Source organism: Pristis pectinata, chromosome 15 (assembly GCF_009764475.1).
Source record: "Pristis pectinata isolate sPriPec2 chromosome 15, sPriPec2.1.pri, whole genome shotgun sequence".
In the NCBI taxonomy this organism is placed as follows: domain Eukaryota; kingdom Metazoa; phylum Chordata; class Chondrichthyes; order Rhinopristiformes; family Pristidae; genus Pristis; species Pristis pectinata.
This window is the reverse complement of record NC_067419.1, coordinates 39,300,817-39,323,719: the sequence shown is the minus strand read 5'-3', so window position 1 is coordinate 39,323,719 and position 22,903 is coordinate 39,300,817. Positions and strand designations below refer to the sequence as shown.

The following is a 22,903-nucleotide window of genomic DNA, read 5'->3' as shown; positions in this document are numbered from 1 at the left end:
CTCCCTTTCCTCTGTGGCAGCCTTTGCTGCTGCTGTTCTGTGGCGGCACTGGAGAGAGATTTCTAACCTCTGACTCACTTCCAATGCAGCAATGCTGCAAGCTCTTCACGCAGGAAGTGCACAGGTCCCATTTTAGTGTGGCTTTGTGACCAACTTTCATGACGCCACAGTATGAAAGAAGTGATTGAAATACAAGAGATTCCCCTTGTTGGAAATAAATTTGCAGCACTGAGGCAGAGCAGAAAATCAAAATATTTATTCAAATATCAGATCTAGCCAATGACAAGAATCATCAATCTTACCTGACTTCCAAAAGACCCGAGTGAACAAAAATCATAACTGTGAAGACAAATATATTATTTTAATATTAAAAATCAAAACTCACTCAGTACACACATAGCACATCAGTAATAAAAGGTAACTGTGATAAAATGATCAATAAAACAATGTAAATCATAAACCAATACAGAGCCGCTTTTCTGTGGTTACATTGTTTTGACCACATTTTTATTACTTTTTAGTATCTCACAAGAACTGGTATGTAATCTGTAAATAAGGGTGGTGTTAAATGCCAAAGCTTTGAAAGGCTTGCATATTCTTACATAAAGGCAAAACACAATTCACTGCACAAGGTAAAAAATGAACTCGGAGATAAAAAAATGAAGCTAGAAATGGCCACATAGCTGTGTCTCTGCACAGATGAAACTCAGTTTCTGAGGTGAAATTAACAAGCAGAGGAGGCCTGCATGTCCTTTATTGAGTATTTCTGGGAACAAATGACATTTATGGCTGCTTTAGGACACAAATGTCTCATCAGTAGTACACAGGATAGAAGGAACAAAAGTATTTCATGATTAAATACATGATATAGTTTTAAATGTTTTCTTTGTCACATTTTTCAGGGTATTTCATTACAACACACAGACTGGTTGTGCCTTTGTCTCTGATTACCTTCAATGGCTCTCGGAGATCTTCCAACAGTCATACAGTTCATTTTCCCCCATCCCCCTCTACTCCCATCCTGGGGGGAAGAGTCTTTTGGCTGAACGATCGACATTTTGGTGGTCCACATGTAATAGATGAAAGCACCCCCCCCCACCCCCCGAAACTGAGGTAGCAGGGGCTAGGAGCTGCCAGTTGTACTCAGATTCCCATGGAGGTCGATGAGTTTGAATGGGTAAAGGTCAGTAAAGTTGGCAGTCCATACTCACACAAGTCCATGAGCTTCTGACATTGATTCAAGGACTTTGCTATGCCTATTGTCAGACCTAGGGTTGGTTCTGCTGTCAACACAGAACTTTCTAATGTTCCCATGAATCATTAGGAAAGGTGCAGTAGATGGCAAAGAAAGTTTCAACACCCTTAGTTTACAGAATGCATGTAATTTGGCAACGTGCCTTATGTCAGTAATCTGTGAATTATTTAATAAAGATATGTATTATAACTACTATAATTCCACCAAAAAGTATGTCTAAATTTATTACTGGCGATAAACTGTGAATCTACAATTATTGCTACATTAGCACTCGAGAGGTAATTTCCTTACTCTATATCCTGGCTTGGAAAACCATAGGAATACAAAAAGGTTACAAGATCAAGCTGGTTAGCACAATCAGTTCAATTTAGCCTAAACAATATTTACTCACCACCTGCTTCCATATCCCTCCAATCCTTGTCTCTTTATGGAACTTTTACGAACTGACATGAATGGCACTCATGCGGGAGCCTATTCCATATCTCATGCCCATCTCCACATTGTAAAAATATTAAATATTGAACTTTACATTGAAAGAGGGAGATGTTCAAGAGGACATCCTGAAGAGGACATCTTCAAGAGGCCCTCAAGAAGGCAGCATCCGTCATTAGGGACCCTCACCATCTGGGACAGGCTCTCTTCTTGTTACTACCATCAGGGAGATGATACAGGAGCCTGAAGATCCACACTCAATGATTCAGGATCAGTTTCTTCCCCTCTGTCATCAGATTTCTAAATGGTCCAAGAACCCATCAACACTTTCTTATTATTCCTTTCTTTTGCACTATATTTATTTTTGTAATTTATAGTAATTTTATGTCTTTGAACTGTACTGCTGCTGCAAAACAACAAATTTCATGTCATTTAAGTCAGTGATAATACAAAAAAAGAGATGTACAGAATGTCAATCTGTTATTTTTTTCCAAATTTGACAACATATGGGACAGCATTGCTAAGAATGGCAATTGGTTTCCCCAACATTGGACAATCCAAGGTCACGCGAATGAAGAAAATTCTTACCTATGTACTAACCTGTCAGCAAGACTGAACCCTAACCTTAGAATTGCATTACTATGACCTGTATAATTTATCCTAAAGGGATTTAATTATACAGTTTAACAGATAGGGTAAACTATATGTCCAAACCCCAATAGGGTTGCATATAATTTACCCCACTGGGATTTCCCAATTTATCTGGATGAGTATTCCTATAATTTAATCCCCAATGGTCCTTCTAAGTCCAACAACCTGAGTTGAGTCCCTGAGCAATCAGAGAGAGCGGGAGCTATTCCTAAACGGCTAAAGTAAATTCCATTTTATCTAAATTCTTAAAGCTAGATTACTCCCAAAACAAATGCTGAGGTTTTTTGATCTTAAGTACATGTGTAATTTGTTGAATTTCATCCACTGCCTAAAAGAATTATACATATCAGAAAGGAAAACCAACGCAACAGCACATTTAGGATGATTAGAACAACTCCATACATACCGCTGTAAGGGGATAAAACACAATAGCCATACAAAACCCAAACCACATGTGGTCTTGTACTTAGATATAAATATGCAGAGAAAATTAGATAGTTTTCACAAGGACACGCACATACTGATTATATTCACAATATGTGGAAGGAAACATATTGTAGAATAACTTCTCCGAATCACTGCACTAACTTATTTACAGAAATTACCTTTCAACAGTTCTTTTTATTTCCTGAGGTCAGCATTTTCATAAACTAGCTTGAAGGCTCTAATTCTGGCTGCTGAAGAGATTGTCTCTATCTATCCAATGCGTACAACAACGCCTTAGCTGAAGCTTTACATGGTGGTATTTGTCTCATTAATCACCTCACAAACATGGATCAGAAAAGGATAGTTAAGATTTAACTTCCAAAGAGGTGTCTTAGTTAAAGAAGAAATAATTAGAACTAGAATGCAATATTTATAGAAATCCATTAATAAAAAACTGTTTTTGGGATGTGGAAATTGCCAGCAAGCCTGAATTTTTTGCCCATTCCTGAACACCCTGAGAAGTTGGTAAAGGCTACCAAGCCTAAGGTGCAGAGAGAATTAATGGTGAGGAGATTTTTTTTTAAATATGCCTTTTTGCTATTTAGGCAGCCTGATGTGACAGATGCTGTGTTAAAATGGTTGCTAGTTAAACATGTGTTGCAATGAAATTATAAGGGGTGAGACCAGTTCAGTCCATTCTGGTGTCTATCAGCTACATGATAGAACTTTCCAGTGATAGTCACTGGAAAGGAGGAGGATGAGAGGAGACATGATAGAGGTATATAAAATACTGAGAGGAATAGATAGGGTAGACAGTCAGCGCCTCCTTCCCAGGGCACCAATGCTCAAGACGAGAGGGCATGGCTTTAAGGTTACGGGCGGGAGGTTCGGGGGAGATGTCAGGGGGAGGTTTTTCACCCAGAGAGTGGTTGGTGCATGGAATGCGCTGCCTGGGGCGGTGGTGGAGGCAGATACCTTGGACAGGTTCAAGAGCTTGTCGGATAGGCACGTGGAGGAGCGTGGGATGGAGGGATATGCGGGAGGAAGGGGTTAGGTAGTGTGAGGGTGGTTTGACGGACGCCACAACATGGTGGGCCGAAGGGCCTGTTTTGTGCTGTACGGTTCCATGATCAGTGGTCTTAATCTCACGTAGACGCAAGGGTCTGGACTCAAAACGTTGACCGTCCATTTCCTTTGACACTGCCTGACCTGCCGAGTTCCTCCAGCAGATTTTTTCTTGGTCGTGTGCCTGTTCATGTATCCCTCTATTCCTTCTGCCCTCTGCCGCCTCTACTTAAACACTGGTGCACCATCTGTTTGAATTACTATTTGTGATAATGCGTTCCACAGATTTGTAGCTCCTGTATAAAAGAGGTTACTTCTACTCTGTCTGTATCCTATGTCCTCTCATTCTAAAAGTCTTCCTCTTTCAGTTGGAGAATGTAGACTGTCTCTCGCCAACCAGATGGTCCAAGGGCCATTGGCATTTTGATCGCGGCGGGAATTCCCAGATAACAACCGTGACTGGAACAGATCATGTCACCGGTTCTCATTCTTAATTCATCAGTGCAGAGGTTTCTACTGGAACATTTGCCCAGGCTGATTATTCCACCCATTGTTTGCAAGTCAGGCCATGAAGCAAATGCATCTTATTTCAATGCTTGCAGTAGTGAAGATTTTAGTGGCCATTGTAGTCCGTATTATTGTTGGACAAATACAGAATAAAGAATTGGAATACAAACTGTGATTCATGTTATGCATTTCACAATCTCTACTTTTATATTATGAAACAGTAATTGACCTCAATCTTTTACTGCCTTATTATCCCACTTCTGCTGTAGGATAAAATGAATACACACTATGACTTGGAAAGTCACTAATACAACTTGAAAAGAGGCTAGTACAAAATGCATATGTAACACCATCTGACCAGTTTAATCCTTAGCCCAGTTGGAGGACTTAGGGTATGATTTGTCCCATCTAGCAATGTTAACAATAACTTACCAGACTGCATTAAAAGGACAAACATTGTGCAACAGCAGTTTTGTGATTGCAAAACCATTGTTTGAAATACTCAGAAGGTCAGTCAGCATCTATGAAGAAAGAAACTGTTAAACCTTTCATCAGAACTAGGAAAAGTTAAAATCTTGAACGTGATTTACATTGAAGAGTGGACAGGGATGGAGAGAACAAAGAGAATGTCTGTGACTAGGTGGAGACTGAATGACATAACTGGTGGTGTTGATGAGCGAGACTTGTTAAGGTATGTTAATCAGTACTGATCTCTCTGGAGGTGAAAGGGAACAGAGGAGAGGGGAAAGCACTGGAATGTGCTAGTCAAAACATTGCAGTTGCTGGAAGTATGAAAAATAAGATATTGTTGGAAATACTTAACATTGCAGACAACAACTGTGGAGAAAGACGAATGAGTTAATGTTGAACATGCATCAGAACTGAGAATCTCTGATGGAAATTGGAAAGGCTGGTTACCTGCAATTGTTGAATTCAAAGTTGAGCCCTGAGGGCTATATTCGTTGGAAGATGTTTCTCAAGCTTACATTGGGCTTCACTGAAACAGTGTAAGAGGCCAAAAATAGGAACATCAAAGTGGGAGTGAGATGAAGAATCAAAGTGCCAGACAACTTAAAACTCTGGGTCACTGTTATGGAATGAACAGAGGTGTTCTGCAAAGCAGTTACCCAATCTGGATTTGGTTTCTCCAATGTGTTTTGTTTCAGATTTCCAGTATCTGCAGTATTTTGCTTTTCCACTGCTTTGTTGGCAGGAATGATTTAGCTTTGCTGTTGACTGCAAGCTTCCTTTGAGAAACCCAGTGTAACATCTCAGGGAAGAGGGATTCACGATGATAAGATTACTGGTTCCTTTATGTCACAGAATTGCCTCTTACTGCAACATAAAATGTAGCAGTAGTTGCCATCGACTTTGATTCCACTGTTTGCCATTTAGCAAAAATGATAAGGCACATTCTAAAGTTGGTAAGGCATCTAGAGTCAAGGGAACTGCACTGACTTAACGACAACAAAACTATTGGGCCTGAGAGAAGGGTGACACGATGGTGATACTTGAATGGGGAGATGGTTAGGATGGCATAATTTGTAGTCAATACAGATCAATACTGCTTCTGCCCAAGGGAGGTGAAGTTCTCTGTGGACATGATACATCCTTCTCCTCCACCCTAAAGATCATATCTGCTCCAGTAATCCAGTACGTTGTTTTTTCCTCAGCAGCACATTGATCCCAGAGACATAAATCACAGCTAAAAAATAAGGAAAGTTAAAAGACACAGAAATGTAAAAGTCTGTGATCATTTTGGTCACGCAAAAGCTTGCTTCACGATGTTCAGCTTTCAGCCAGCAAATTGGACACTTGTCCTAGGCAGTGCAGATAACTAACTTTATACTTATGACTAAGGTTGTTGTACTTGGAATGGGATCGTTCATTGACCTATTCTGGAGCTGGACGGCATGACATGGGTCAGGAAGACCTTGATACATGATTGTGGAGGAGGTCCTTACCAATATACTGAATTGGTAGGCTTCAGTTTGGTTTGATCTTAAAACATTGATACTTTTCCTGGTAGGAAACTGGAAATACATTTGCACCGGGAGAAGTTTCATTTTATTAAAGCTGGTCTTAAGTGGGCACCCTGAGCAGCTTTTGCTGTGTTTGAGTCCATTTCTAGGCATTCAGCCAAGCCATTCCATGAATAAAGGGAAGCCTTTTCACAGCCAATACTGTTGCACAGATCTAATTAATTCATAACAATTGCATTACCCACCCTCTGCACTTTACTATGGAGTTGACAAATTGCACAGTAACACTCTAAATCTGAAATCATTGTAAGTTCAAAACCTATCGCCCCCTAATATAACACCAATACTTACGTAAAACAATTAAATATTTTGCACACTTCAATAATTTAAAAAACATGGAAAACAATGTATGCTCATGTTAAAAGAGTATTTGTTTTTTAATTGAAACTTTTGGAGCAGCTATTGCACGCATTACATAGTCATCTCATTATCTTGCATCATCACTGTGCAAGTATTAAAGAACTCACACATGACTCCCATCAACACCATTGTACCCGCCTCCTCTCAAGTTCAACTGGTGAATGAAATGTCACTCAGTAGTAAGCTGATCACCTTTGGCTTTGCTTATACTAAGCTCATTGTTCATTCTATTTAATTCCAAAAATGCAGCCTAACTAGGAACTGGTGTTTCTTTGAAGCAAATGCTAACTGTCCAATAGTAACAGAGGTTAATACCATTCGGTGTGGCTTATTGAACTGTAAGTCTAAGTGTGAGCCTGTAACTGAAGGATAACACATTGGTCCGCTGCTGCTAAACATTTCTTGAATTGATGACGTTCAGGTATCCTGCAGCCGGAAAGCTTTACTTAGGCTTATAGAGTTGCTATGTAATTAACTCACCAGGCTTTAGAGTGGAAATCTTTAAGAATGAAATCACATTTTCAAACAGTTATGGAATCAAGTCTCTCAGAAAAGTGCACACTGATGCAATTTAAAGCAAACCACTCCCAAAAAGCTCAAATAAACTTAGTCAGGAGAGAATTTTATCTTTCGTTGTGTGCTAAAGTATCGATTGCCGCTATATTTGCTTCCCAGTATTTGGCGGGACTGAATGTGAGGTGGTGAGTACCACTGAAGGTCAGTCCTTCCTCATCTGTTTAGCACTAGCGATCAAAAGATTATTTTTTCCCTCTCTCGTTCCTCAGTGACTGCACATTACTGGAAGATTTAACCAGCAGCTGCTTCTTGTTTGAACAATAGTGAATCCAAAAGCAAGTGTGATGAAAGATAAGAAATGAATCCTTTGATATGTTGCTATCCTCATACTATGTACTGCCAAAATGGTCTCTGGATTTTGTCCAGTCTTTTCCATTCCTCTGCCTGCAACGTGTTTTCACTAGACTTCAGTACAACTTCACCAGAGATTGAGAGGAATTAAAACATTTTCACACAAACACCAGACAATAGGAATAGATGCTCTCCACAAAGTTTACACTTGCACAATAGGCATTTACATTTACTGAAAAATAGAGACCATACTGTGTTCTTCCTGTGTGCCGGTATGTTCTTAAGTGAAATAATTTCCACTGGATTAACTATTTCTTTCTCTAACCAAAGGGCACCAAGTGAGTACAACTGTAAGTATTAGGATCCACATATTTCAATAAGGATCACTGGCCTAGAACAAAGGAGATTTACCAGGATGCTGCCTGGATTGGAGGGCATGACTTATGAGGATAGTTTGAGGGAGCTGGGGCTTTTCTCTTTGGAGTGAAGAAGGATGAGAGGTGACTCGATAGTGGTGTACAGGATGAGGCATAGATCGAGTGGACAGTCAAAGAGTTTTTCCCAGGGCAAAAATGGCTCACACGATGGGACATAATTTTAAGGTGACTGGAGGAAGGTATAGGGGGGATATCAGAGGTAAGTTTTTTACACAGAGAGTGGTGGGTGCATGGAATGCACTGCTGGCAGAGGTGGTGGGGACAGATACATTAGGGACATTTAAGATACTCTTAGATAGACACATGAATGATAGAAAAATGGAGGGCTATGTGAGAGGGAAGGGTTAGATAGACCCTAGAGCAGGATAAAATGTCGGCATAACATCATGGGTGAATGGCCTGTACTGTGCAGTAATGTTCTGTGTTCATTCCTGGATGGTAGTGTTAAATGTAATCTAATCAGGGCATTGCACTGCACACTGACGTCAATGGAATGAATTTCAAAGGCAGACTACAACATGCTGACAAAACTATATAAAGAGTTTAGCATGATCAACTAGGAATGAGTTTCTAGGCATTTATCCTCAATGTTACCATGGGATATGGATATTGCTGGCAAGGTTAACATTTATTGTTTGCTCCTGTGTGCTCGTGATAAGGTGGGGCCACCTTTTTGAACCACTGGAATGAAGTTTGTCACCTCCCAGTCCAACTGAGTGATTTGCAATTGATTCTCCAGTAACCGTTTAATACAAGGTTATTTCAGATGCCAGTTAATAATCAAGCTGGGTTTGGAGTCACATATCAATCAGGATGGATATGGATATCAGATTGAACATTAGCCAACTGATTGGACTTTTATGATAATCCAGTAGTTTCACAGTTATTGATATTGGCTTTTTATGGCAGATTACATAATTAACAATTTAAATTCCCCATGAAGTGCTTTGAATGCATATCTCCAAACCTTTGATTACTATGTAATAATATAATACCATACTACCAAATCTCCATGAATTTTAATAATATTTAATAGATAATGATTAGGATATTAATTTTCTCTATTTTGATCTTACCTTCAAATATGTACAAAGTTCTTGAATTTGAAAAACATTTTGTGATTAGAGTGATTCAGTCATGGACTTCTTCATCACAGTAATGGGCCCTTGAAAGCCATTATGTTCATTTTTGTTCATCTACACCAATTCCCTTTGTCTAAATTAGGGGCATATCGTTCTATACTTTGTCTATTTAAGTATCTGTCTTAAATGTAGTAATTGTATGCGGTTCCACTACCTTCTCTGGCAGTGTGTTCCTGTTATGAGCCACTCCCTGTGTGTAAACAAAACTTACCCCTCAGATCCCCTTTGAAACACCTTCTTCTCAGCTTAAATTGATACCCTCTTGTTTTTTCTCACTTGCTTGGAACAGTAAAACTCTATTTTACAGACTCACATTTTAGCCTAAATGCTGGGATCAGGTGCAACATTGGTTTTGTGCCTCCCCCACAATTTTGAAGTCAACTGGAAGCAACATTGGGCGGGGGAAAACTTGCATTCCACCCATTCCCTTTGGTATCAACCTGGCACAATTAGCTCTCACAGTGTGTCCTTAAACGGCAGCAGAAACCGAAATCGTTTGATCTCAGTCAGATGTAATTTCAAATTCTGCAGGCATTTCTGGCACTTTCCAGGTCAAGAAGGGACAGTGTTAAATTTAGAAAGTGCCTGAGGTTAATGGCAGCCATTATCTTACTCGGATCATGCACCAGTGCAGAAGATTAATAACAGTACTGAGACGATGGTCTTCACACTGTGGGAGGTCACTCCCAGTTTTATTGCTGTTAGGGAAGTGCAAACACTTTCCCACTCGCAAGGAGTGGAAATCAAAGGGAAGATTGCACCAAGTTGCTCTGTTGCAACTCCTTACTCCCAATGAGTTGAAGTTACTTTACAATGCAGGTCTCCAGTTACGTCATTCATCATTTATTTGCTGAGTGCAAATGTTATTCCACAATAGATTACTATTGGTTAAAAGAATTGTAAAATTTTGTCCTGTATCTTGAAAATACCAGAATATAAAATTTAAATACAAACTATAAACCTTAGTTAATTCCAAAACTAATGGCCCTGACATTAATTTAATTGAATTACAATACAAACAACTTAGAAAAAATACTAGTTTTACCTGTGAGATGTATTTGGTGAAGGCAAGAGACTTTGGTAAAAGGTAATGGAATATTTTAGCTGATGGGCACCCAGTGTCTCTGGTTAGCACCCTTAGATCAGAATTGGCAAAAGTAACTATAGTTTAAAAAATATCTCAGCACCAATCTAAAGAGAGCATCAGTGCCCTTTTGTATATTTAATGCCAATTCTATGGTAGTTTCTGAGTGTGTTTGCCAATTTTTGGCATTTTTTTAACATAGCAAAATGCCCCACAGATGATTATCAGACAAAATTTGACAGAGAGTCAACTGGTGTTAAAATACGAGGTGATGGAGTCCTCTTGCTGACTGACACTGATAATTAGATGGTCATTGCCCAATTCATTTCACTGAGGAACTTCAAAACCTAAGGTTAATTTAACATTGATTTCATTTGCAGATGAATACTCAAGCTTAGATTTTCTGATTGACATTATTTTAAAAATAAATAGGTCACTGCCAGTGCTAAATCAGCATTGATTAGAAAGTCTAGGCTTAAGAGCTTATGTCCCTCAAGCTCTCTCTTCCATCTAGTTAAAATCATTTTTGAGTGGCAGAGCTCAATTTGGTTTGTTTACCAGACTTTAATCTATTTAATCTAAGAACAAGAGACCGGTGCCGGCGAGGCCCTTTCGCTCTTCATTAGGTTTTCCTGAAAGTCAAACTTAATGAAAGGCTGTAGTCGAGTCTGTAGAGACTTGATTAGGAAGGGTCATGTCTTCGTGAAGAAGAATGGCAGTTAATCTTCGATTATTCTTAGTCTAGTGCCCTCTTCTGTGCTTAGCATATACTGCTGTCGCTTTTGCATGCAGGTTGCAGTCTGTTGTTATGTTAATTTATGCAGTTCCTAGCAGAGATACCTTGGATTGTTTATGTATGTATATAAAAAATATTAGTGCATAGTAACATCAAGTTGTGCTTGGTCAGGAACGAACTACTGGCTGCAAAATTTTTTGCTGACACATTATTAAAATTGCCTATCTGCGACAATATTGGTGTGGATATAAAATGTCTGCATAATAGTAGGTGACCATTTGGATGGAAAATTTTTTTTTTGATTTTTTTTTTTTGATTTTTTTTTTATTTACAGCGTGGTAACAGGCTCTTCCAGCCCAACGAGTCCACGCTGCCCATTTTTTTTAAACCCAAATTAACCTACCTGTACATCTTTGGAATGTGGGAGGAAACCGGAGCACCCGGAGGAAACCCACGCAGACACGGGAGAACGTACAAACTCCTTACAGACAGCGACGGGAATTGAACCCCGATCGTTGGCGCTGTAATAGCGTCGCACTAACCACTACGCTACCGTGCCGCCCACTGAAATGTTGGGAGAATTTCTCTTCTTGCACATTGACCCTTTTGAATAGTTCATTTCCCTGTTAAACCATGACATATTGCAATAACGGTACAGGGAAAATTGCAGAAACATCTATGACTACAACTCTAAACTGGGGTAATACTCAGGACTCAGAAGGGTCATACTTTATAAAGGTTTAGTTAATGATTTGCAGCTGAAAATACTGACCCCTGTTGGAGCCCTGGATAACTACCTAGAGACTGACAGATACTCTGACACTCAATTTCAAGTGAACACTGGGAGATAGGAAAAAACAGATCAGTGGGTTAGGTTAAATATTAGTTTCTTTCTCAGCGGAGTTTTCCAACAGCATCTGGGGATTGATTTCAATATCGTCGGCATCACCGCTCGACACGTTCTCACAGACGTCTTTTAGTTCTGCATCATCCGGAGATGCTTTTGCTTTTTCCTCCTCCATTCTCTTCTCCTTTGCCAGCAATCGGTAGTTGATGGCGTTAGCAATAAACAAATAGATGCTTGCTGCAATCACAATGCTTCCACATACCAAGTACATGTACCGGTAATCTTGAGTTATATCCACCAACCATCCTGCAAAACAGAAACGATTATCTTAGTGTTGAACCAATGAATTCTCACTGTTTCAAAGCTTCCAGCAGAAGGCTATGCATTATTCAAATAGACTGAGTGTAGCTTCCATGGATAAAGTGCTCATAGAACATATTTATGAACCCAGACCTGAGTTTACTGATTGGCATTATAGTTAACATCAGTGATAACACAGTCAACCAATGTAGATGACATCAGAATGAACATAGAACAGTACAGCACAGGAACAGGCCCTTTAGCCCACAATACCTGTGCTGAACACAATGCCGAACTAAACAAGACATCTTTATTAGTCACATGTACATCGAAACACACAGTGAACTGCATCATTTTGCGTTGAGGGTTTTGGGGGCAGCCCGCAAGTGTCGCCACTCTTCCGGCGCCAACATAGCACGCCCACAACTTCTAACCCCTATGTCTTTGGAATGTGGGAGGAAACTGGAGCACCCAGAGGAAGCCCACGCAGTCATGGGCAGAACATACAAACTCCTTACAGACGGTGGCCGATTCTCTTCTGCCTGCAGATGATCCATATTCCTTCATTCCCTGCATACCTGTGTGTCTATCTAACAGCCTCTTAAACGCCACTATCGTATCTGCTTCCATGATACCCCCCTACCCCAGCAGCCGTTCCAGGCACCCACCACTCTCCGTGTAACAGATTTGCCCCATACATCTCCTTTAAACTTTCCCCCTCTCATGTTAAATGCATGTCCTCCAGTACTTGACACTTCTACCCTGGGAAAGGTACCTTATCTATGCCTCTGACTGTCTCCCTTATCTATGCCTCCCATAATCTTATAAACCTCTATCAGGTCTCCCCTCAGCCCCCAGAGAAAACAACCCGAGTTTGTCCAACCTCTCCTCATAGCTCATGCCCACTAATCCAGGCAGCACCCTGTAAACCTCTTCTGCACCTTTTCCAAAGCTTTCACATCCCTCCTGCTATAGGGTGACCAGAATTGCACACAATACTCCAAGTGCGGTCTAACCAAAGCTTTATATAGAAGGGATCACAGAAGAAATGTGTCATAAAGTCCAAAAATTTTATGAACACCTTTGTGTTGCATAACATTCCCTGTCCCAAACCAAGCATGGAGTCATTTACCCCGACAATAAAGCGGGAAGCTGGGGCAGATTCAACAGCCTGGTGGCCAAGAAGTACAGCTTTCCTGGAAACCCAACAGAACAATGATAGAAGCCAGTCGGAATTTTTGGGGATAGATTCTTGGATCCAGCCAGCCTGATCAAGTGATTCTCCAAGTCTGATGAAAGATCACTTATGTGAAAAGCTAATAATTTCTTCTGAATGTTCCCACCCTCTTCTGTTGTAATATCAGTCTGAGGGTTTAGAGGCTGTAAGACAGCAATAAAGCAGAATGGAGTTGGAGATGGACAGGTGGTAGTCAGAAGTCAGGGGGCATCAACCATCAGGTGACATTGGAGATGGAAGATTGGGGAGCAGCGAGGTCATTGGAGGTCACAGGCTGTTGATCGGAGGTCGGGATAAAAGAAAAATAGAAGAAATTGGTCATTTGAGACACAGTACTTGGTAATCAGAGATTAGGGGAACGATCAGGGGTCATGAGGAATCTGTCCTGATATTGAGAAAGTTTTGTATTGTTGAAGGAGCCTTATTTCAGATGTAACATTGCATTCGCAGAAAGATATCAACATTCGTATTCCCCAACCAGCTCCATCACAACGGATTAACTGGAGATTCACTATTTGTAGGACCCTATCTATGTGCAAATTTTGAACGGCGTTTGCCAAACCAAACAACAGCAACTACCAGTCAGAAAGTAATTCACGAGATGGGAACTGCTTAGGGATGCTCTGAGGATATAGAAAGCAATGCAGAAACATAAGACACGTGATGTAGGCTGACGTTTTAATGCCAGATATGGGTGATTGTAATAAATGCTTACACTTGTTGCCTCATCCTGGAAAACCTCAGAATGAATGAGTGTAGAATCAGCATCAAGGAAGATAGGGAGTGGATGAGGCCATTCAGCCCTTTGAGGCTATTCTGTGATCCTGTCACTTATGACTGATCTATGATCTCCATACACCTGTCTTTTCTCCGATCTCTGAACACTTTGTTTGGTTAGTAAAAATCTATCAGTCACCATTTTCTCATCTCACTTGGAAAGCAACAGTACAACCTTTCCTCAAGTTTGCCAATCAGTCTCAAAAGTTGCCATTTAATCTGCTGTTGTAACACTGGTGGCTCAGAATGGTGGCTATTACAGCAACTGTTTCATTATAACAGTCTCGGAAATGCCATTCCTGCCCTGAATGATGCTGGTAAGAAAGCCTTGATTTTATGCTCAAGTCTCTTGGGTGGGGTTTAAACCTCCTGGCACGGAGTTATGGGAAGTATCCATCCAACTGAGATTCCAGTGGGAAGTGAGCCTGGTTAGAACTCAATCCTTTTCTCTGCAAATAGAAACACAAAGCATGACAGGCACAGGAGAGGAAATGGCAGAGGTATTAAACAACTATGTTGTGTATGTCTTCATGGAAGAAGACAGAAAAAAAATGACAAGAAATATCAGAGGATCAAGTTTTTGTGAAAATGAGAAACTGAAGGAAATAAATATTAGATAAAAATGGTACTAGAGAAGCTGATGAGAATAAAAGATGATAAGTGGCAGCAATGTGGTGCAGCTAGGCGAACAGCTGCCTCACAGTTTGAGACCAAGGTTTGATCTTGACCTTGGGTACTGTCTGTGTGGAGTTTGCACATTCGCCCTGTGATAACATGTGACAAGAGGCGTTGCCTCAAGAAGGCAGCATCCATCATGAAGGACCCTCACCATCCAGGACATGCCCTCTTCACGTTACTACCATCGGGGAAGAGGTACAGGAGCCTGAAGACCCAAACTCAACGATTTTGGAACAGCTTCTTCCCCTCCGCCATCAGATTTCTGAACTGTCCATGAACCCATGAACACTATCTCTTTTTTCTTTCTGTTTGCACTATATTTTGTAACTTATAGTAACTGTACTGCTGCCGCAAAACAACACATTTCATGACATACTGTATGTCAGTGATAATAAATCTGATTCTGATTTCTTCCTGGTGCTCCAGTTACTCCCCACATCCCAATCTGTGTGGGTTGGTAGGTTAATTGAGTGCTGTAAATTACCCCCAGTGTGTAGGTGAGGGGCAGAAACTGGGGGGGTGGGGGGGGTAAGTTGATGAGAATGTGGGGAGAATAAAACAATAGGATAAACGTAGGATTAGCGTAAATGGGTGGTTAATGGTCAGTGTGGACTCGGTGGGCTGAAAGGCCTGTTTCCCTGCTCTGATTCTATGCAATCCCAAGGACCTGAAGATCTAGATCCCAGAATTTTGAAAGACATGGCTCTGGAGGTAATGAGTGCTTAGTTATCATCTTTCAAAATTCAATAGATTCTGACATTATTCCAATGGGTTGGAAGGTAGCAAATGTGACTTCACTACCTAAGGCAGGCACGGTAGTGTAGCGGTTAGCATAACACTATTACAGCGCCAGTAGCCCGGGTTCAATTCCGGCCACTGTCTGTAAGGAGTTTGTACATTTTCCCTGCGTCTGCGTGGGTTTCTTCCAGGTGCTCCGGTTTCCTCCCACATTCCAAAGATGTACGGGTTAGGAAGTTGTGGGCACGCTATTGCTGGCGCTGGAAGCGTGGCGACACTTGCGGTCTGCGCCCAGAACACTCTATGCAAAAGATACATTTCACTGTGTGTTTCGATGTACGTGTGACTGATAAAGAGATCTTATCTTAAAGGAAGATGAAAGGAAATGAAAACCCACTAATATGTTAGCTTAACATCAGCTATAGGGAAAATATGAAAGCTATAATGAAAGATACAGTAGCAAAACACCTTGAATAATAGGATTGAGCAGAGTCAACATAATTAGTGAAAGGAAAATCATGTTTGTTCCATTGAGGTCTTTGAGGGTGTGATTAGCGTAAGAGATAAGGGAGAACCAGCGGATATGCTGCATTTAGATTTTCAGAAGACTTTTGATGAGGTCCCAAATCAGACATTGGTCTACAAGATTGGAAAACATGGAAGTGGGAGCAATATACTGACGTTGATTGAGAATTGGTTATCAGATTGAAAACAGAGGGGGAATGAATAGATCTTTTCAGGTTGGTAGACTATTGCTAGTCAGGCACTGCAGGGTTCTAGCTATTCACAATCCATATCAATGATTCTGTTGAAGGGATCAACTTTGCTGATGATACAAATTAGGTGAATAGAGAGAAGATATAAAGAGGCTTCGTGGTATAGGGAGAAGCTGGGTGATCTGGGAAGAACACTGCAGATGGAAAATAATGTCTGAAAATGTGAGGTAATCTAGTTCAGTGCACAAACAGAGGATTTTTTTAAATGGTGAGAGATTAGGTAATGTTGATGTTCAAAGGGACGTAGGTCCTGAAAAGAGGTCACTGAGGGCCAACATGCAGATGTAGCAGAGTATTAGGAAGACAAATAGTAGGTTGACCTTTAATACTATTTGAATGTTGGAGTAAACATTTCTTCCTGCAATTATATAAAGTTATTGTGCAAAATTTTGATTTCCTCACCTAAAAAAGGAGATATTGTCATAGAGCAACAAGCAATCTGCTGGAGGAACTCAGCAGGTCGAGCAGACTCTGTGTAGGGAAAGGAATTGTCGATCTTTTGGGTCAAAATCCTGCATCAGGGATTCCTCCAGTAGATTGTTTGTTACTCCAGATTCCAGTATCTGCAGTCTCTTGTGTCTCTATATTGTCATAGAGTTCTGGCAACAAAGAATCACTAGTCTGGTTCCCGGGAAGATGGGTTTGCCATAGGAGCAGATTAGATTTGCATTCTCAGGAGTTGAGAGGAGATCTCATTGGAAGTTACAAAATTCTTAAAGGGCTTGCTAGTTGGAGGGAGGATGTTTCCCCTGACAGAAGAGATCAGGACCAGGGAGGACAATTTGAGAATAAGTGATGGGCCACTTAGGAATGAGATAAATGAGGAAGTTGATCATTTGGAGGGTTTTGAACCGTTGGAACTTAGTACCCCAGACAGCTGTGAAGGCTTAGTTATTATGTTTATTCAAAACAGAGCTCAATATATTTATGGACATTAAGGAAATTAAGGGATATGGGGATAGTGCAGGAAAATAATCCTGGATATAGAAATAAGCCTCGGTCTTGATGAATGGCAAGAGCAGACTTTTGAAGGGCTAGATTACCTACTCCTGCTCCAATTTCTTACAAAACTTCCAATAAATTGATTTATTATTCTGATAGAAGAGATGGAACTTTGCTTGACATCAGTTCTGCTGATCTTGACCTGGGAGTATTTGACATTGACATCGTGTGTCTGAAATGTTAAGTACTCCTTCCTAAGTGTTAACGGCTCATACCTCATGAAACTACTGTTGTAAAAATGCAGCTTTGTTATGGGGCTCGAACAGAGACATTGTAGCTATCTTCAAAGTGGAAGATCAGCATCCTAATAACCCAAGAAAATGAGAACTGCTGACAGACCGTGAAGTTATAACCAGCTGTCCAATGACAACACTTGCTTAGTTTTTCCGAGGTCATTACATGTCACTTAAATGCATGTCACTTCATCTGAGTGCAAAGAGGTTGTCAAGTCCTCACATGCACTCAGATGACTGACGTGCTTTATTCTGCAGGCATAAGACCCACTCAAACATGTAATGTGGAATGGCGAATGGGTCTTAAGTACCACACTGAAGGAAATGAAGCGGCTGTGGCTGAAAGGATTTCCTAGCCTTATTCACATTATATTGTGAGTCTTGTATCAGTCAGGTGGAAAAAGAAATTGAAGCAAGCATCTGAGGTGTTGTTAAGGGAAGATATTTCATTCCCCAGCATATTTAAGAATTAGAAGTTTCACTGTTCCAAATGTTCTTGTTCAGAAAATGTCTTTCTTTATGTACTTGTCTTAATACTCCATTCTGTTTTTTGGTCACCCAGCACTGGGTGCTAGCTCCTGATAACTACTGCTAATCTCAGCTTCTTGCTGAGAGGTGTTTGAGAGAAAAATATTGCAGGCTTTACGGGGAGAAGGTGTGAGATTAACGCAATAGCCTCTGTGGTACAAGCGTGGACTCAAGATGCACAGCACCAATCCTGCCATTCCCAGCAGATGAAGTGGGAAATCTACCCATTGACAGGCAGCTACTCAAATTCAGTGCAGATTCAGAGACTCCATTCATTCATTTGCAAAGGAAGGGAGGTAAGAGGCAAGTAATTATTTTTTTCAGTTAATTGCATTAGCTTAAATATACTTCATTGTTTTTCTAGAGCTTTTAAGCATTTTAATCCTGTCATTTTATTAAAATATGTTTTACCACTGACTGCAATAGAATCTACTTGCAGCTTAAATGTTGTTCTGCTGCTGTTGAATCTACACTGGAATATAAAGGAGGTATTTTTAACAGCATCAGACTCTGTATAAAACAATGGAGAGTCTAGTTCCTGCATTGTAAAAGTGTTAGTAATGAGTCAAGTGCAGGAAGTTTGCACAAGGTGATTTCTTTTGATTTCATATTTTCATAGAAATGTCACACGTCCTGTAGGAATGAAGCTGGGAGGACAAAAGAGTGAGGAACACTGCTGTAAGATGGCTTCTGTCATCCCTCCTAGATTGGGGAAGGATGTGCTCCTGCTTATTTCACTTCCATAAGACCATAAAAAATTAGAAGCAGAGTGAGCCAGACAGCCCATCAAGACTGTTATACCATTGAATAAGACCACGGCTGATCCAACATTTCTGAAGTTCACTCTTCCACCCCATCACCGTAACCTTTTATTCTTCTACTGATTAAAAATCTATCTCAGCTTTGAATATATTCAAGAATTCAGCCTCTGCACCACTGCTGAGGTAAATAATTTCAATGACTCTCAATCCTTTGAGAGAAGAAATTCTTCCTCATTTCAGTCTTCAATGTGCACCCCCTTATTCTGACACCAGGCACTGCTCGTCAGCTCTCCCAGAAGAGGGAAAATCCTTCCAGAATTTACCCTCTCTAACCCAGTTCAGATGAAGGGACTTGACCCAAAACATCAAATGTCCATTTCCCTCCAAGGGTGCGGCCTGACCCGTTGAGTTCCTCCAGTGGTCTGTGTGTTGCTCCAGCTTCCAGCATCTGCAGTCTCTTGTGTCCCCTCAGAATCCTATGTTTCCAGGAGATTTCATTCTTCTAAACTCTGAGTACAGACCCAACTTTTTCAACCATTCCTCAAAAAACAATCCCTTCATTCCCAGGACAATCCTATCAAACCTTCACTGCCTCTAGTAATAATATATCTCCCCTTAACTGAGGGGACCAAATTCTATGCAGCGTACTCTAGGTGTGGTCTAACTAGGCTTTATATATTTATAGTAAGATATAGTAGGAACATAGTTTCCAGCCCCCTTGAAATAAAAACCATTAGCCTTCCTGACTGCATGATGCATCAATATGCCAACTTTACCTCTCAGGTAGGAGGGCCCTAATCCCTTTATTCTGCACATTTCTGCAGTCTTTCTCCATTTAAATAATAATTTGTTTTCTCAAGAGGAGAGCAGTAGTGATAGGGGCTTCAATAGTAAGAGCAAACTGGAGATTCTGTGGACATGAAGGAGACTCCTGGATGGTATGTTACCTTCCAGGTGCCAGGGTCAGGGATGTCTCGGATCGGGTCCACAGCATTCTGAAGGGGGACGGCGAACAGCCAGAAGTCATGGTACATCTTGGTACCAATGACATAGGTAGGAAAAGAGATGAGGTCCTGAAGAGGGAATATAGGGAGCTAGGTAGGAAGCTAAATAGCAGGACCTCAAGGGTAGTAATCTCTGGATTGCTGACTGCCCCACGCACCTTTGAGGGAAAGAATAGGTTGATTTGGCAGATGAATGCGTGGCTGAGGAGTTGGTGCAGGGGACAGGGTTTCAGATTTGTGGATCATTGGGATCTCTTCTGGGGAAGGTACGACCTGTACAAAAGGGATGGGTTACACCTGAACTGGAAGGAGACCAATATTCTTGCGGGCAGGTTTGCTAGAGCTGTTGGGGAGGGTTTAAACTGGTTTGTCAGGGGGATGGGAACCCGAGTGATAGGTCAGAAGTTGGTGCATTTAGTGTACAAGTAGATACAGCATGTTGAAAGACTGTGAGGAAGGATAGGCAGTTGAAGGGGCAAAATTGCAGTCAGTTGGATGGGCTGAAGTGTGTCTACTTTAATATAAGTATCAGGAACAAGGATGATGAACTTAAAGCATGGGTAAGTATGTGGAACTATGATGTTGTGGCCATTACAGAGACTTGGCTGTCACAAGGGCAGGAATGGCTGCTGGATATTCCAGGGTTTAGATGTTTCAAAAGGGACAGGGACGGAGGTACAAGAGGTGGGGGAGTGGCTTTGCTGACCAGGGACAGTATCACAGCTGTAGAAAGGGAGGATGTCCTGGAGGGATCATCTACTGAGTCAGTCTGGGTGGAAGTCAGAAACAGGAAGGGAGCGATCACTCTATTGGGAGTATCCTACAGACCCCCCAGTAGCAGCAGAGACACTGAGGAACAGATCGAGGGGCAGAATTTGGAGAAGACCAAAAATAACAAGGTTGTTGTTATGAGTGATTTCAAGGAAGGCTGCGAGTTCAAATCACGTTGGGGTCATGAACTCCTGATTGTCTCTAGGGCAGGCCGGTAGTGTAGCAGGGCAGGCACGGTAGTGTAGCAGTTAGCGTAACGCTATTACAGTGCCAGCAACCCGGGTTCAATTCCGGCCACTGTCTCTCAGGAGTTTGTACATTCTCCCTGTGTCTGCGTGGGTTTCCTCCCGGTGCTCTGGTTTCCTCGCACATTCCAAAGACGTATGGGTTAGGAAGTTCTGGGCATGCTATGTTGGCGCCAGAAGCATGGCGACACTTGCGGGCTGCCCCCAGAAGATGCTGTATGCAAAAGATGCATTTCACTGTGTGTTTCAATGTACATGTGACTAATAAACATATCTTATTGATTGGCACCTCCTTAGTGTAAAGGGGATGGATGGAGCAGAATTTGTTGAGCGTGTCCAGGAAGGATTCCTCACATAGTATGTGGACAGGCCAACTAGAGGAGAGGCCATACTTGATCTGGTACTAGGCAATGAGCCTGATCAGGTTTCAGATCTCTTGGTAGGAGAGCATTTTGAAGACAGTGACCATAACTCCTTGACCTTTACCATAGCCTTGGAGAGGGATAGGACCAGACAATATGGGGGAGGGGGAATTATGATTCTATTAGGCAGGAACTTGTGAGTGTAAATTGGGAACAGATGTTCTTGGGGAAGTGCACAACAGAAATGTGGACGTTGTTTAGGGAGGACTTGCATGGGCTTCTGGATAGATTTGGCCCATAGAGGCAGGGTAAGGATGGTAGTGTGAAGGAACCATGGTTGACAAGAGACGTAGAATATCTTACCAGGAGGAAGAAAGAAGCTTACCTAAGGTTTAGAAAGCAAGGATCAGACAGGGCGTTGGAGAGTTACAAAGTAGCCAAGAGGGACTTTGGTGAGCTAGAATGTGGCATGAGAAGTCCTTGGCGAGTAGGATTAAAGAAAATCCCAAGACATTCTACATGTATGTGAAGAATGAGAGGACGTCTAGAGTGAGGGTAGGACTGATCAGGGATAAAAAAGGAAACAGGAAGAGGTAGGGGAGGTCCTTAATACTTTGCTTCAGTATTCACCAGTGTGAGAGACCTTGACGTTTGTGAGGATGGCATACAACAGACTGATACGCCAGGGCATATCGACATGAGGAAAGAGGATGTGCTGGAACTTTTGGAATACATTAGGAGAGGTTAGAAGAGGGGCCGGACGGGATATATCCAAGGTTATGACGGGAAGCGAGGGAAGAGATTACTGCACCTTTGGTGATGATATTTACACCCTCACTGGCCACAGGAGTAGTGTGAGATGATTGGAGGGTGGTAAATGTTGTTCCTTTGTTTAAGAAAGGGAGGAGGGATAACCCTGGGAATTATAGGCCATTGAGTCTTACTTCAGTGGCGGGCAAATTACTGGAGAAGATTCTTAGAGACAAGATTTATGGGCATTTGGAGAAGTATAGGCTGATTAGGGACAGTCAACATGGCTTTGTGAGGGGCAGGTCGTGCCTCACGAGCCTGATTGAATTCTTTGAGGATGTGACCAAGCACATTGATGAAGGTAGAGCAGTGGATATGGTGTACATGGATTTTAGTAAGGCATTTGATAAGGTTCCTCATGGAAGGCTCATTCAGAAAGTCAGGAGGCATGGGGTCCAGGGAAACTTGGCTGTGTGGATTCAGAATTGGCTCGCCCATAGAAGACAGAGGATGGTTGTAGATGGAGCATTCTGTTCTGGGACCCCTGCTCTTTGTGCTTTTTATAAATGACTTGGATGAGGATGTGGAAGGGTGGGTTAGTGAATCCAAAGATGACAGGAAGGTCGGTGGTGTTGTGACAGTGTAGAGGGTTGCTGCAGGTTATAACAGGACATTGATAGCTTGCAGAGCTAGGCTGAGAAGCACCAGATGGAGTTCAACTCAGAAAAGTGTAAAGTGATGCACTTTGGAAGATCGAATTTGAAGGCAGAATACAAGGTTAATGGTAGGACTCTTAGCAGTGTGGAGGAACAGGGGGACCTTGGGGTCTATGTCCATAGATCCCTCAAGGTTGCTGTGCAGGTTGATAGGGTTGTTAAGAAGGCAATATA

At 41.5% G+C, this 22,903-nt stretch overlaps 1 protein-coding gene across 2 annotated transcripts in view; it reads right to left on the bottom strand.

The window, feature by feature from the left end:
- Nucleotides 1–9,043: 9,043 nt before the first annotated feature.
- Nucleotides 9,044–22,903, bottom strand: part of LOC127578317 (monocarboxylate transporter 2-like) — a 117,604-nt gene continuing 103,744 nt past the window's right edge. For both annotated transcript variants that reach the window (XM_052030213.1, XM_052030214.1), the window contains exon 5: nt 9,044–12,157. In XM_052030213.1, the coding sequence (XP_051886173.1) occupies nt 11,880–12,157 (278 nt within the window). In that variant the 3' untranslated portion in view covers nt 9,044–11,879. The remainder of the gene's footprint in view (nt 12,158–22,903) is intronic.